Source organism: Macrosteles quadrilineatus, unplaced genomic scaffold (genome assembly GCF_028750875.1).
Source record: "Macrosteles quadrilineatus isolate MER2022 unplaced genomic scaffold, UCM_ALF_1.0 Scaffold_1__1_contigs__length_201487025, whole genome shotgun sequence".
NCBI lineage: Eukaryota > Metazoa > Arthropoda > Insecta > Hemiptera > Cicadellidae > Macrosteles > Macrosteles quadrilineatus.
In genome coordinates, this window is record NW_026542594.1 from 30,254,255 (window position 1) to 30,271,854 (window position 17,600).

The following is a 17,600-nucleotide window of genomic DNA, read 5'->3' on the forward strand; positions in this document are numbered from 1 at the left end:
ATTTCTAGTAAATTAAAGTTTCAATGTTTAAGTTCATAAGATTTTAGTGATTTTAAGATATTCTCTTCTTTAGACCTATTAATAAGAGTATGTAATATTAGTGTTTACAGTATTTAAAACCCTTTACTATTTTACTTGCATTCAAAAACCACTTAAACTTTTATAAAGTTAGCTGCTGAACATGATAATATTTTAAAAAATTCTTGTCATATTATAAATTGAAGGTTAACATACCTTGTCTGTCTTCAGTATTGGATTACTGGATAACCAGTGGATTACTGGTGTTGGGTCGAGTAACTCAATGATAAATCCAACATTAAATTGAAAAGGGTTTATAAGAACAGACAACACCTCCATCAAATCAATGTACACATATTGACCGTAGCAATAATATATTATACACATCAATAATTTGTGTGTAGGTGTAACATTTTCTACAGCTATATTGTTCTAAATTTGTAGCCATAATTTTAAGAAACCTTGCATTTAAAATTTGATCAAATCTGCCAAAAAAGTAAGAACACAGAGTTTTACTAGATTCCTGGACTAAGAGTCATGCCAAGATGTTCTTTCTCAGTGTTTATCATACCAAGCATTGGTAGCATAGTGGAGTTTAGAAATGTAAATATTCCAGACTGTACTATACTCCGAGACATGCCAAGACCGGGTTCTCAATAGATGCGATGTATGAGCTGGCACAGATGGTTAACAGCACAGCCATGCTGAGCTGGCCGTCGGAGTTCTGTTTAGAGAACAACCACACACGATGTGCCTCATACCCGCTACCTTTCCTCTCTTGTGTAAGTGATTTGCTCAGTCAGAATTCTTGCAAGTATACTTTATATGAGTGCAAGAGGGAAATAATCTAAACTTGTTACAGACTTTGATAAAAAACCTTTTAAATTATAAATCTATTGTTATGTAAAACATATATATTAATAGGCAAGCATGTTTCTTTAAAACCTTTTTTCAGCTCGCAGGGAAAATCTATGCATACTGTTAGAAAGATATTTACGCCACACTACATTATTTTGACGAACTTCCCACGCAAGGATGTAGTCCAGAAAACAGCTGTTTGCCGCCAGCTTATTCAAATGGGGTTTCATTGCGTACTACTGTACTGTAATGAGTTTTGCCGGACACCAATCAGCTGATTATACTGTATTTAGGCACAGAACCCTTTAGGTGACAATGAATGAATATTATAAACAAAAACATAACCTCTCTTAGAGATTAAGACTAGTGATTTTTAGTCCTTTAGTTGGTGGAAATATATAAGGATTTGTACAGATTTAGTAGTATGGCGTAAACTATCGTACGTAACTCGTCCAAAATGTGTGTACCGGACTCGTATAGTAATCCCGTACTCGACTTCGTCTCGCACGGGAACGACCACACTCGTCCGGTAAACACTGATTTTCAGGACTAGTAACGTAATATACTATTTCCTGTAGATGTGTAGAAACCTTTTATAATTTAAAATAGGCTAAAAAATCAGCACAAAATATGAATAAAAAAAATAACATGGGCCTTATAGGTTGCCATGCTGGTGACGAAATAACAGCGAAATATAAACAGAAAACTACAATACTACTACACAACTAACTGCTGACAACTACTAGACAAATGAAAGACATTCCAATCACATGTTTTATTTACAGTGTGAAGTGAAAGTAGAGAAGTCTTTACATTACATATTTTTGGTCGAGTTTTCGACCACTAGTCTATTATAGTGTTGTTGTGGTATCAAAAGGCAACACTTGATAAAATTGTATTTTTGATTGACAAGGGTTGTCTGTCGATTAAGGTCTATATGGAGCTCCACCAAGCGAGCTAGCTCAAATCTGAAACCAGTGCCTTGTTTTTTTTTTTCTCAACCACTAATATCCTAGCCTGATTGCACTCGTATGTGATGATTTGTCTCGTCATAGTGGTTGAAAATGTTGAGAAGTAAACTTGACCTTGACGCTATCATAAAGTATGAATCACGTTCTTTTAGCGAATTTCCCTATAGGGAAGTAGCTATTATCGTAGGTGGCACGATAAGACCTAGACCCGGGACCGATTTACTTTTTCATTTTGATGTCCCCAGAGGCCAAAAACACCATTCGTTCAAATTTTTATATATGTATATATATATATATATATATATAGACTTATATATATATATATATATATATATATATATATATACGTCCGTGAACGCGATAACTTGAGTAATTTTTGTCCGATTTTGATGAAATTTGGTTTAAAGGTGTAAAGCGGGATAAACTTGAATGAGTTCGCGAACCAGCACGATCGGACCATGGGAACGGGGCTTTACGGGGGGTTTTATGGGGTAAAAATTGGTTTTTCTCACTTTTGACCCTCAAAACACAAAATTTCCCGATTTCTCTTTAAATCTTTTTAAAGAGCTTAAAAAAACAAATAATTTAGTATATAAAAGTATTTTTGTTCGATTGTTAGTAACGGAGAAAATTAAAAAAATTGTAAATTTAAAATTCCCATGTTATTCTTATGGAGAATATTGTCAAATGTTGTAGTTTGCTTTTTTATGGATATATTTTGATCAAACTTGGCAAATTTATTAATTTTGTACTAAGCTATCAATATTTTACTCAAAAACACACTTTTAGCGAATTTCCCATATAGGGAACAAGCTATTACCATAGTACTCATGGTAAGACCTGGACCCGGGACCGATTTACTTTTTCATTTTGAGGTCCCTAGAGACCAAAAACACCATCCGTTCAAATTCATATATATATATTTATATATGTGTCTGTTAGCGCGATAACTCGAGCAAAAATGATCCGATTTTGATGAAGTTTGGTACAAACGTGTAAACCTAAGTTTATTTTAACGAGTTCGCGAATCAGCGTAATCGGACTATGGGAACAGGGTTTTATGGGGTAAAAATTGGGTTTTCCCATTTTTGACCCTAAAAACACAAAATTTTGCAATTTCTTTCCTAACCAACTTGTAGAGCTTAAAAAAAACAAATAATTTAGTATATTGAAGCGTTATTATGCGCCTAATGGTTACGGAGAAAATTCCAAAAAACTGTAAATTTAAAATTCTTATGTTATTCTTATGGAGAATAAATAAACTGTTGTAGTTTGCTTGTTTATGAACATATTTTGATAAAATTTGGAAAATGCATTCATTTATTACTAAACTATTAATATTTTACAAAAAAAAACCTTTTTACTCTCCCTGTTGCAGCAAACCTAAGTACTCGTTAAACCAATGCTATTTAAATAGGGAGTGATATTTTTAAGGAGACATTTTAGTGTAAATCCAATCAGGCAAATGGAAATTCGCTTAGTCTGCAGGTTTGCTGCGGCGGGGGTATTATTATGTTTCTGTGGATGATTGACCGCTATTGAAATTGTAGAAAAGAATGGAATTGGGTTTCCAAAAGCCAGTCAAAGACAGTTTTATGTAGTTAGTGGGAGTATATTTTTATACATTTTTGTTCATGTCGTTTTAGCTTCTATGAAAAGTCTTATTGTCACATATTGTAAATCAGAATAATCGTGGATAAAGTAAAAAACATGACAATGGTTTCAGGTTTGAGGTAGCTAACATGGTCCCGACAGGAGCTCAATGTAGACCATAGTTTAACCTTTGTATCATATTACCCTACTAACTGAACAATCTACATAATTTTGAGTGATTAAAGCGATTTTGTAGTAACAACGCAGGCTTCGTAATATAGGAGCTTATAGTTAGTTATAGTATGTTATAGTAATATAGTTGCTTAGAATATCTAGTGTATAGCTTTGTTATATTTCCTGTACTGTGTTTTTGTGTGGTAATGAACCTATCTATACTTATTTATTCCGTATACCAAGTGTTATTTAGCAACCATACTCCCTCTAAAGCTTTCAATCAATTGTAATGATTTTGCTTTAGGATAAAATGAAGTAATTGTTTGTGTCCATGAGAACAAAGAAAACAACTTGGAACAACAACTACCCATCATGGTTAACATTTGTTGATATTATAATATTCAATCATCGTTCATTATAAATTAATGGTAAAACCAAAAAACATGATACAACTCAAACTGGACAGTGGAATCAAGAATCAAGCAAGAGTTTTACTGAAGTTTTAGTATATAGAATCATACTACACAATATAGATGAGTTTTGAGAAACATACTAAAATTAGGTATGTTTTATTTCAATTAACAGGGTTTTTTACATTGTGAACTGCTGTGTAAATGCAGTATAGCCCCAAAACATTTGGGATTTTTAATATCTTAATAGATTACTGTAACACATTTCATATTGTTTTAGGGGGAGCCAGTGCCTAATGAAGATATATTTTTTGCTGTAAAAACGTGCCTTAAATTCCACAAAGAGAGAGTTCCTGTGATTCAAAATACTTGGGGAAAAGATGCTTCCAATATTGAATTTTTTAGTGATGTGCAAGGTAAAAAAACACACAACCTAGTAATAAGTGACTAGGTACCAGTATCTAAATATATAAAAGGCAAAGCCCTCACTGACTCACTCACTCATCACTAAATCTCCCACTTCCCATTTACCTAGGAGGCTGAAATTTGGTACACCAATTCTTTGGGCATTAAATAGGAAAACTAAGTAGTTTTTATTCTGATCGGGCTTTCGTGCTCCGTCCCAGTGGCTCTGGAGTTTCCCATGTTAGCCTTATGATTTTTCATGTTTAAAAGGAATTAATGAATCTTAACAGCTGTTTCAATTAAACAAGTTGGTTCTGTTCTATGATGTTCAATAGCATTAAAGTTACAAGGATTACCAACAGGGTGCAGCACTATTACTTTTTTTTTATTTATGACAACAGCTAATTTGCAACCAAAAGGTGAGTGAGCGTAGCGAACGAACTTCAACCAGGACGTGATTGAGCCATGCGAATACTTATGAAGTTAAACGGGGCAAAGCCCGCGGGTACAGCTAGTCTACTATACATACTGAGAGCCCGTTCATACATTGTGTTTGCTGTAAAAAACAAAACAACATTTTGGGTACAGATTAATGTTTTTGTTTGTTTAATGATTTGAGGTACTTGTATTGTAATAAAACAAGATTCCAATACAGATTTATTTACCTACTTTTGTAGGAGGTTGAATTACTCAAATTCAGCGCAGAATAGGTAAATAAATCTGTATAATACAACTCTTGTCATTGGGTTAAAATAACATTAAGATTCCAATACCAACTGTTCTGATTATAATTAGATTATCTATATAAATAAAAATGAATCCCTTTTTTGGTGGTATTTCATAGCTCGAGACCAAGTGCACCGAATTGGACGATTCTTTTTTTGTTGTGTTCCTTAGTGCCAGGGGAAGGTTTTTATGTAAGGAAATGTTTAATCCATCCAACCGTTTTTAGTAATTTTATTTTAATTTGTTTTTAATTTTCCTTTACATTAGCATTGGAGGTAAATGTTTTCATTAACCTGTGGGATACAATAACACACAACAATAATGTTAATTTTCAACCAAAAAGTGAGTGAGCGTAGCCTAAGAACTTCAACCTGAAAGTGAGTGAGCGCAGCGAACGAGCTTCAACCGAAAGGTTAGTGAGCGTAGCAAACGAACTTCACCAGGACGTAATTGAGCGATACGAACAAGTTCATCTTGAAAATGAACGAGTATTCGACATAAAACCACATTAGGACAGGACGACATCTGTCGGGCCAGCTATTATTATAAAAAATACGCCAACAAATGAAAAACTCAAGCCTACCATTTGATCAGGGTAAAGAAATGCAATAATGATGAATTTCAGTGAACAGAATGTTTATTGAGCTTTGCATAAGTTGTTGATTAAATGCACAAGCAGAAGCTTTTACTGTAGCTTATATAGCTGAGTTAACATGAATCATACTATGATATTATTTCATTACTTTCAATGTTTCTTCCTTTAAGTTTTGCAACACTGGTAACTATGTATGGAAATTGAAGCTCAAGGGAAGGTCTGTAGAGCTTTGTAATATTGATGCACTGTTTTTGTAGCTTTATTGTTATATATGTGTATTTGTTAACCAACACAACAAAGTGATCAAGAAGTAGGGCTATTTGCATCAAACCTATCTTGTAAGGAATTTATACAGGACATCTCTTAAGTCAAATACCTTGTTAGCGGTATATCTGCCATTTTTTGTGTGTTTTAAATTTGGGGCGATGTCTACTTGTACCGGCGTCTAGTTGTACCTGCTGCATTTTGGTGACAGGCGTCTAGTTGTACCCCGTCCAAAGCTGTAGAGACAACTTGACGATGGTGCGGACGTCTAGTTGTCTCTACGTCTAGTTGTCTCTACGTCTAGTTGTACCTCTTAAAAATCTACAGGTACAACTAGTCGGGAACGTCACCGTCTACTTGTACCTCATACATCTGCGTCTACTTGTACCTACGACTACTTGTACCTACGACTACTTGTACCTACGACTACTTGTACCTACGACTACTTGTACCTACGACTAGTTGTACCTACGCCCACTTGTACCTACGTCTAGTTGTACCTGCGGCTAGTTGTATCTCCCCTTCAACTTGTCACCGGTTTAAGAGATTTATTTTATTTCTTTAAAAATCATACAATCTTACAACAATTTATTATAAACAACTTGCTACAAAAGCCAGGAAAATTTGGCTTGTCTGCAGCTCATTGAGAAACAGTTTGTTATTAGTCTTTCTTTGCTTTTGTTGACGTTATTTTTAATAAATAATTTATATCACTCCAGAGGTTTAACTCTACTACTAAAGGCAGCAAACATGTTTGTGAATAAATATTGGTTTACTAAGGTAGCTTTGGTCTTGTGTTTGATGATAATGATAATAATGATAATTGAAAGATTGGAAATCGTCTTCGTCAAAAATGAAATGGCAAATAAAGGTGTGTTGAGATAAGCTTAGTTCTTGGTCAAAACCGCTAAATTAGCATCCCTACGAAGTTATTATTTCTACGTTTATGCTCCTTTGGGAAAGGTTTAACAAAATTAGTGTAAAGTAAAAGCATATCATTGACCAAACGTATCGCTAGATTTGTTTCTGATCAACATAAAAACTACTATTAGCCTAGTGTAAGATTATGTGGTGGTATTCCTCCTAAAGGTGCGATTGATTTTAAATATTCTATCAAAAAGGGGTCTATTCAACGGCTGATTCCTAACTATTTTGCGACTGGTTAGGTTTCCATTACCCAGTTAAAAAACAATTAATTACTTTTCATCAGAATCTTCGATATGCATATTTTTGGTTGGTTTTAAGAAACGGAAACTACCTCTAGGTTTTACTGTTATATATGGATGCTTCCTTTAAAACCGTACATGCTGGGCTATATTATTTGAACCTTTTTTGGAGTACCTGGTTAAAATCTCCTCTAAAAAATTATGTGTTTCCGCCCATTGGAACTTGTCATAGTACTTACTTGATGATTAATGAACAAATATATTGCCTGTCCTGAACGAACCTATTTCATCTTTATTCCCAGGTTGATTTCCAAGAGTGGCCGTTGAGGTTTATCCCTTTATACAATAATTGATTAAACACCACAATAAATTAATCTAAAATTAAAATTGGTAAAATAAAATATAAAAAAATTGAATAAATCTTGAACATATGTTTTGAAATTAAAACAAAGCAAAAGTTTTCCATTAAATCCTGAATCATTTATTTTTTAATTATAATTATCAATACATTTTCAAAGGAGAAACAAACGTCCGATTATTTCTAGGCAGCCACAACAGATGCCACAATCGTTCTACGATTTCCCAGTCTCTCACCACAATTTTGACGCAAAGAATCGGCTTACGTAATTAATATATAGATAGAATAGATAGAGTGTAGATGTAACAGTCGCTCATACATTACTAGACAAATTTTACTTAAGCCAAATTCAAGTCTGGAAATGTATGAAGCAGCCTTTTGGTCTTTTCAGTTGTATTCCTATATGCTGTTCTTACCATGTACATTCTTAGCGGCCACTATTTACATCAACGTTATTAGTAATGTACAATATTTACAGTTTCTTAATTACAATTAATTATTTATCGCTCAGTTCTGTTAGGGTTGAAGGTTTAACTAACCTGTTTTACATGGCTAAATGTAGTAACCATCCAACGCGGAATACAACGTCGCAATCCCTTGTTAAATATCTTTAACTGTAAAAGTTATAGTAACATATAAATACTATTTTTAACATACACAAATCTGGGTTTCAATCAATGTTGCTTCAGATAATAACGTTGAGCTACCATTAAACATTATTAGTTTTAGGAGACACTTTATTTTGGCTACGTTATGATTTCTGGTCGCTATCTTATGCTGGACCAAAGGATCGAAAGAATACGCAAACAATACCGGTATCATTACAATAGAGACATAGCTCCGTGTTTAAAGCGATATTATACCTCCACAAACTTGGGTAGTAACTATATTTAACTATATATAAGTTTGTTAAGACCAAAAGAACTGACTAATGTAAATAGTTTAAATTTAGAAACTGTACTATTGTAGATTACTAATAACGTTAATTGTAATAGTAGCCGCTAAGTATTTACATAATCAGAACTGTAAATATGAATAAAACCGTCAAGGCCGAAAGACCGCTTATACATTTCCATACGTGACAATTCTGTCTAGTGTATGAGCGGCTGTTACATCCAACAATCACATAAGACCAAGTTACATATACATTTATTTATCTAGATAGTAATTTAAAAGCGGTATATTTTTATTACTACTTAATATAGTTAGTAAGTTTTATTTGATCAGTGAGAACTGATTGGTTGCTTTAGTCAAATAGTCAACACCTAGCCGTGGTTCTTGGTGGTGTACGCAAACTTCGCTTGTCAAATTCCACTGACACAAAGGCCAGGCCTTGTAGTCCAGGAGCTGAGGGGGCTTGAGCATGCATAAAGGAGTACGCAATGTTATTGCTGATTATTGTAATATGGACTGTGGTGATCAAAATTACGTATGTCACCTATTTAAGAAACTGACATCCCCCATGTCAAGAAATTCCAGCTTCAACAGTAACCTCAAAATAAATTTCTCAAAAGTAAGCTAGAGGGTGCATTCGTTGGCACAGAAGTAAGATATGAACTGACGCGACGTGACGAAGGAAAAATCAAACTTACACTGTAACGGATATACCTCCCTTTGAATATGTCTTCCCAAAAAAGTTTTCTTTTCAAATAAAATCATATTACACTGATGAAATCACGGAAGTGTTTAACTACAAAAGATCCACCAATACGATTTTAATACTATTTAAAGGTTCTTCCAAAGGAAGAGATACCAGATAACATACTAATAATAACTCCGATGACGTATGGTAAGGGGAATATTTTATTCATTGAATGATCAACCGAATTTGGCGACTAACGCAATTAATATCAATATTGTTTTTACACTTATTATTCTTTAAACAATGCTAAATGCTCAAAATATGTAGCCTATATTTCATCCAATTTATCGCAGTTAGGTGAATTAACGTAATCCTTGAAAGTAACCGTCGATTTCGACGGGTTTCACCTAGTTACTATTAAATAGTATTAGTTAATATATCGATGTTCACATGACCGGATGTGTCATCAGCTCTATCCCTAGTCCGTCGGTCATTACCCCTCGAGGCACCGGCCGATGGACCAGGGAACAGCTATGATTTACACTATCACCCTCTACTACGACATTTTTTTTAGGTAAACATTCCAACGCTCATGATGACATCGAACACTCATGCATATTTGTATATAGGCCTAGCCAGTCCAAAACCTGAATACACTGTAGGTATGAATCAGACCGCTTATATCATAAACAACTAAATATTAAGGCTAGTTTCCTAACCAGAGAACACACAAGAATGGCACTTTACAAGACTTTTTATACCAAGCCTTCATAAACTAAGAGTATTTCATAAGTTACGTTGCCTGTGTAGATTTAGACTTAAAATCAGTATAAAATCAGTAATGGATTGAAAATCTAAGTGTTATTTACGTTTTGTTTGCACTATAATGTAGTGTACCTGTTTCTCGAAATCGACTAATTTTTAAGCTATGTGTATTACCAGGAATTATTTCAAAACTAATAAATAAATAACGTCTTTGCTGGGCAGCGTACATCAGATTATAGATCTGTTTTACATTAAAACTTTTGTCATTCAAGGAGTTTAAAATACTCAACTAAAAGCTTATGTTATTAATAAAAAAATCACACTGTTCATAACAGTTTGATATAATCAACATTTTTTTGAAAATGTTTAATACTGTGAGTGAAAGAGTTTTTTTTTAGCAACTACCACAGTACTACGTAAAATCAAAACAATATTTAGGTTGATTGGAGGTCAATCACTTTCTCGCAACTACGCGATAGAGGGCTGACCCAACACCCCAATAACTGGAATGGATTGTTGTGAAAGGAAACTCTAAGAATTTGCAAATGAAGTCCATTCTGAGTAACGTGTGGGGATTAACGGGACATTCTGTACGCTGTTTACAAAATATTTCCTTTGCCTTTCCAAGTACTGAATCTATATAGTTTTGCTTATATTAAACAATAAGTCAAATACGTTGTAGCAGATGTCTTTGGCTGCATTTTACAACAGGTATTTCGTTCACCTTTCTCAGAAATAGCTGTTCATGGCGTGTTCCTGAATCAACAATAAGGTATATTGTGTTATTGTCCTAATAAACACGAGAGACATTCGCCTATCTTTATGGTCGTATTATATAAATAACATTGAACTGATTAATTTAACAAATGATCATTGTTAATTTATTGCAACACTTAGGATATTTATGTACTGTACATTTATGTTTTATGTTTTACATTTATGTTTGTTTTGTACTGTATTTATGTTTTAGTATATATACTGTTTAAATATTTATTTATTCAATCAATGTCCTGACTAATCAATACACAACCTAAACGATATTAAATAGAGATTTGATCATATTGTCATAGCATCTCTTTATAAGAAATCTGTCCGGAGTATGTGCAATTTTGGTTTATTAAACTTATTGGTAAATTGGTGTAAGATTGTTTTAGGTTTATTCGTAATCCGGACGCATACGAAGTTGAAGCTTTTGCTTTGGTATTAACAGTCAAGTAAAATAAATAAATAATTAAAATAAATAAATAATTAAATAATCTTATAAATTTAAGAAAATGGGTTATTCGTTTGGCTCTGCTACCCGACCATTTTTATTATTGAGGTCTCAAATTAAAGGTATGCACGCACAGATTTGCCATCAAGCATCGGCGTATATTTTTCTATTATCTCACTCGGCTTATACGTAAACGAAATTGCTCCCCATGTTTTTCTTATGGGAGTTAAATTTGGTTTTCATGATTTTTCTTCGTTAGGCTAAACAAATCATGTTAACAATTTAATTTTTGAGTTGTTCTAATTCTTATAACGTAGTTTTCTAAAGTTATCTGTTGTGGCTGCCTAGAAATAATCGGACGTTTGTTTCTCCTTTGAAAATGTATTGATAATTATAGTAGTGGTAGTTAGTTATGTTACAAGACTATGACAAATTGCCAATTATTGAGTCAACTTGGTCCCCACGCACAGGCTTCGCATATGTGGGCCCTGTCGATTTTCAGAAATTACGTTCATTCTGTATCTATTATTCTTTTGTTATGAATTGCTTTTGATTTTATTTATTTGATTTAATTTTACTATGGTATTTTTCCGGACAAACTCCATTAAACATATAGCACGGGTCGAGGTTAATTTAACAACTTAAAACTAATTCATTCAACAATAGTTTACCTGAAAACTATTTTACTAATATTTGTTTAAAGTTTTACAGAATACACTTACACATGATGCTATTGTATGTTTTTATTTATACATGATATAGGTACTTACAACAAAACTTGTGAATTTTTGTGTTTATTTATACATTTATTGTATGGCAACAACGTAAACTTAAAGATAGGAGCGAGTGTATGCAATTCCAAGATAGAGTTTAGTATTCACCGATCCTACGATAGTTTAAGAGTATATTTCGTACCTAGGGCCGAAAATGACTTTTTTTCAGCTCGGGATCATTTTTAAGTTCGAGACGAAGATGAAATCGGTCCGTGGTACGATTGCTGTTTTTCACCAAACTATACAAAACTGAGAAAATATATCAATAATGTAGGCAAGCATGTTTCTTTACAACCTTTTTATCAGCTCGTGAACATCACAGAGAAAATATCCGCATATCGGTGGAAATGTATTTTCCTGTCGATCTACAGAATGCCTTTATAAATTAAAATAGGCTAAAAAGACATAAAAAAAAGAATTACAAATGTTTAAAACTAACATGGGTTTAACGGGTTGCTATGCTGGTGACGAAATAACAACTAATTATGAAAATAAAATCAAAACAAATGGAACATATTCCAATCACATTTATTATTTACAGTGTATGTTAATACCCCCGCCGCAGCAAACCTGCAGACTTAGCGAATTTCTATTTGCCTGATTGGATTTAAACTAAAATGTCTCCTTAAAAATATCACATTTATTCCCTATTTAAACAGAATTAGTTTAATGAGTACTTAGGTTTGCTGCAACAGGGAGGGTAAACAACTTTTTTTATGTAAAATGTTAAAAGGTACTGTGGTTTAGTAAGAAGTTAATGTATTTTCCAAATTTGATTAAAATATTTTCATAAACAAGCAAACTACAGTTGACTTCTGCTCCATAAGAATAACATGGGAATTTTAAAATTACAATTTTTTTGAATTTTCTCCGTAACAATTAGGCGCATAATAACGCTTCAATATACTAAATTATTTGTTTTTTTAAGCTCTACAAAATGGATTGAAAAGAAATTTAGAAATTTGGTGTTTTTAGAGTCAAAAATGGGAAAAACCTATTTTTACCCCATAAAACCCCCCATAAACCCCCGTTCCCATAGTCCGATCATGCTGGTTCGCGAACTAATTCAAGTTTATCCCGCCTTACACCTTCAAACCAAATTTCATCAAAATCGGACAAAAATTACTCAAGTTATCGTGCGGATGGACACATATATATATATATATATATAGATATATAAAAATTTGAACGAATGGTGTTTTTGGCCTCTGGGGACATCAAAATGAAAAAGTAAATCGGTCCCGGGCTTAGGTCTTACCATGAGACCTACGGTAATAGCTACTTCCCTATAGGGAAATTCGCTAAAAGGAGAAGTATGTGTAGTACATTGCATAGTTTTTGTCGAGTTTTCAACCGCTGGACCTCAACTTCATTGTACACTTCATTGTTCATTGATCACTGGGAAATCCATTGTAAACTATAAGATATGCACACTAAACAATGCAAATACTTTAAGGTTATCAATGTATATTTAATGATATACAGGGTGTTGAAAATGTCTGGAACCAACATTATATCTGGTGAGTGGTTAAAGAAAAACAACTGATATTTTGTGTACGGATATACTATGGTTTTACCTATCTTTTGGTGCCTTATGAAAATTTTTACCACTTATAGGGAACGTCCTGTGGAGGATGCAGTAAAATGTTTTAATGGAAGCCTATGGTAAATGATACATCATTTTAAAGGCCATTTTTTTCTGAGTAAGGAGCCACAAGTTTCATCTCAAAAGGACCACCCTAGCGAAAATGGCAACTGTTTGAAATTTAAAAATTCCGTTCCCTATAAGTGGTTTTTTAAATTTCAAACAGTCGCCATTTTTGCAAGGGTGGTTCTTTTGAGATGAAACTTGTGGCTCCTTACTAAGAAATAAATGGCCTTTAAAATGATGTATCATTTACCATAGGCTTCCATTAAAACTTTTTACTGCATCCTCCACAGGACGTTCCCTATAAGTGGTAAAAATTTTCATAAGGCACCAAAAGATAGGTAAAACCATAGTATATCCGTACACAAAATATCAGTTGTTTTTCTTTAACCACTCACCAGATATAATGTTGGTTCCAGACATTTTCAACACCCTGTATATATAAATGTTTTTCATCACTCCGTAACGAAAGTAACTATTTTCGATAACAGCTGACATCAATGAAAGTAGCCGTTTCCCAAGCTCTAATTTAGGGCGAGGAAAAATCGATCAGCTGATTTTCCCTCGCTCTAAATTTACTTTCGTCGCTCTCAATTAGTTCTCCATTTATTCACTACGCGCGCTAGTGTTTTGTTACAGTTTAATTTAATGATTTGAATCAGCTGTTTTTATTGTTTGACAATCTAAATGTAAACATAAACAGGCATAAGCTTGTTTTGCTGTGTTTTTAGCTTAGTGCGTATTTAAAAGCGGCCAAAATATGTCTATTATTTCGGACGATTTATCGAAGAAAGCTTTAGAGATAACCAAAAACCTCCTTCCAGAGAAATCGAGAGAGAGGTATAATGAGGAGTTCAGGAAGTTTATGGACTGGTGCCAAGGACACAATGTTTTACCAAAGAATGTAAGTGACGAAGTTTTATTAGTATATTTATCTGAGAAATCTAAAAGCATGAAACCAACAACGTTGTGGAGTAAATTTTCTATGATAAAGAGTGGTTTGAAATTAAAAGAAAATGTGGATGTATCAAAATTTAACAAATCTCTAGCATTTCTTAAACGTCAATCAGTGGGTTATCAACCTACAAAAGCTAAGGTTTTTACTGAAGACGAAATTCAAAGATTCATGGTTAACGCTCCTGACAATGAATGGCTATTGAGCAAAGTCATCCTAACGCTCGGTATTTATGGAGCTTGTCGAAACCACGATCTTATAAATTTAAAAGTAGAAGATATTACAGACAATGGCAGTTTTTTTGTCGTGTTTCTCAACGATGGCAAAACACACATTAAACGCAGTTTTACCATAACCAATGACAACTGTCCATATAGACCATGTGATTTGATTCGCAAATATTTGTTATTGCGCCCCAGACAAATGAAAAGTAACCGATTTTTAATTGGTTACAGGAAGGGTAAATGCGTGGGACAAAATGTAGGGGGTCACACAATCAGTTCAATCCCAAAAAAGGTAGCAGAATACCTTAAATTAGACGAACCGGAGCGCTATACTGGACACGCCCTCAGGCGAACCTCAGCCACCATGCTAGTTGAGGGAGGAGGGGATTTACTTGCCCTTAAATCACACGGAGGTTGGAAATCCTCTAATGTCGCAGAGAGTTACATAGAAAATTCCATTGGAAGAAAATTACAACTGTCAAGAAAACTGTTTAAAAATCCGCATGCAATGAGTTCAACAGCTGCTGAGAATACAAACAGAAATGTTGTAGAAAAAACACATTCAGGAAGCCAAATAGATTTTTTTGACATTGATCATGTGTTTAACAACTCAGAAGATGAAGAATGTCCTCAGAGAAAAGTAAGAAAAGTTGATGAAACAAACACAACCACTACAAACGTTTCAACGATTCAAGAACTTCAGAAAAAACTTTTAAACGAAGGAGTGAATGTCTCCAACAATGAAAACTGTACAATAAACATAACCATAAACTTCTAATTTTTTGATTGTTAAGTAGGTTCCCTTTAGATTTTTTTATGTTTAAAAAGAGATTAATCGAGAAATATACAAAGGTTTCCTTTTAGAAGATTTTATTTTGATGTTTAAAATAAATAATTTAGAAATAAACTAGTTGTAATATTACTGAGGTCTGTTATTCTGTGTTTGTGTATTTTTGCGTCGTGATGAAAAGTATCGTTCATAACTCGTACCGAAAGTTATTTTCCGGCTCTTGCTCCATTATTCCCGTCCTCGGCTTCGCCTCGTACGTGAAAATAGCTCTCACATACTCGGCTTCGCCTCGCATGTGAAATTGGATTTTCCTGTGTTCGGCTTCGCCTCACACAAAAACTTGAGCGCGCTCCGGAAAATGCCACTTTCGGTCCTAGTAATGAAATATACTATTAATTAAATAAGCGATTTTCGGTACTAGGGCTGGAAAATTTTAATCACAACTATAGCTGCCATTTCGACCCTGGACAGCAATGCGTAGCTTTCAGCCTCCAATTAACGTCTGTAAAACTACTAAAACATCGTATTGCGGTGAAAAATATTTGCCAATCATACTCAATCGACTGCAGTTCCTGATTTAATTAAGGGTATTATTAAAAAGTACTCGTGCAGTAATCAATTAAACAGGGTAACGAATTGAAGGATGGATACAACTAGACTATAAGGACGCAAAATACGCGTAGGTACAACTAGACGTAGGGACTACTAGACGGAGGGACCACTAGTCGTAGAGACTACTAGTCGTAGAGACTACTAGTCGTAGGGACAACTGGTCGCATCCGTACAAGCTAGGTGATACTACTTGTCGGTGGGATACACGTCTAGTTGTACCTACGTCTACTTGTACCTACGTCTAGTTGTACCTCCTAAAAATCTGCAGGTACAACTAGTCGGGTGAGCCACCGTCTACTTGTACCTACGTCTAGTTGTACCTACGACTAGTTGTCCCTAGGCCTCGAGGTACAAGTAGACGGAGGGACAACGAGACGGAGGGACAACGAGACGCGGTCCCTTAAATTTACATCTTAAATACCCCCCGCCGCAGCAAACCTGCAGACTAAGCAAATTTCCATTTGTCTGATTGGATTTACACTAAAATGCCTCCTTAAAAATATCACATTTATTCCCTATTTAAATAGAATTAGTTTAACGAGTACTTAGGTTTGCTGCAACAGGGAGGGTAAAAAAGTGTTTTTTTTTTGTTGTAAAATGTTAATAGTTGAGTAAGAATTAAATGTATTTTCCAAATTTGATCAAAATACGTTCATAAACAAGTAAACTACAACGGTTGACTAATCTCCATAAGAATAACATGGGAATTTAAAATTTACAATATTTTGGAATTTTCTCCGTAACCATTAGGCGCACAATAACGCTTCAATATACTAAATTATTTGTTTTTTTAAGCTACCAAGTTCAACAAAATTAAATAACTATAACAACTGAAGAATCTCAATTTTTAGTTGTACAGGCCAGGCAAAGTTGTTGGGGTGCGCCTAATTTTAAACCTAAAAATGGTGGTTTCTCAGTTATTCTAATAATATTTTTAGTAAATTTGGATATGCTATGCAGAGCAAGCCTCCTTTTGCCAGATAAATTTAACCAATTAATCATTAAATTTGTTTACAGGCTTATCTTACAATTTGTTTTTTTTTCACAGATGGGTCAATACCTACAACATCAGTGGGTATTGCTAACACGGGTAGGGGACATTGTGCCAAGACAAAGGCAATACTAGAGCTTGTGTTGAAACGATTTCACAAGCTACCCAACCTGCAGTGGCTTGTATTGACTGATGATGACACTCTTCTCAGGTGTAAAAACCCTCCTCTCATTCTTATTATCTTTCTGATATTGGTTAATGGTTATGCAAATTTACTTGAAGTATTTTTCCTGGGGTCACGCTTGATCTCCATTTGGGTTCTATGAACACTCTCAAAAAACAAACTTGTGTTAAAACTTTTCTCCACACTACACAGTAAGTAGTTGGTTTCTTGTCTTTTGCAGACTAGAATGTTATTGTTTATAGAAAGGGATTGAAACAAAATTTGCTTAAGTATGGTAAAATCAGCTAGAGTCCAAAAGTTTACCAATCACTTTTACAGGGTGGCC

The 17,600-nt window shown here is 34.0% G+C and overlaps 1 protein-coding gene across 2 annotated transcripts in view; it reads left to right on the plus strand.

Annotated features, from left to right (window-relative positions):
- Positions 1 to 17,600, plus strand: part of LOC129006013 (beta-1,3-glucosyltransferase) — a 130,310-nt gene that overhangs the window by 105,897 nt on the left and 6,813 nt on the right. For both annotated transcript variants that reach the window (XM_054400849.1, XM_054400857.1), the window contains 3 exons: positions 635 to 800; positions 4,305 to 4,440; positions 17,149 to 17,302. In XM_054400849.1, coding sequence (XP_054256824.1) covers positions 635 to 800; positions 4,305 to 4,440; positions 17,149 to 17,302 — 456 coding nt within the window. The remainder of the gene's footprint in view (positions 1 to 634; positions 801 to 4,304; positions 4,441 to 17,148; positions 17,303 to 17,600) is intronic.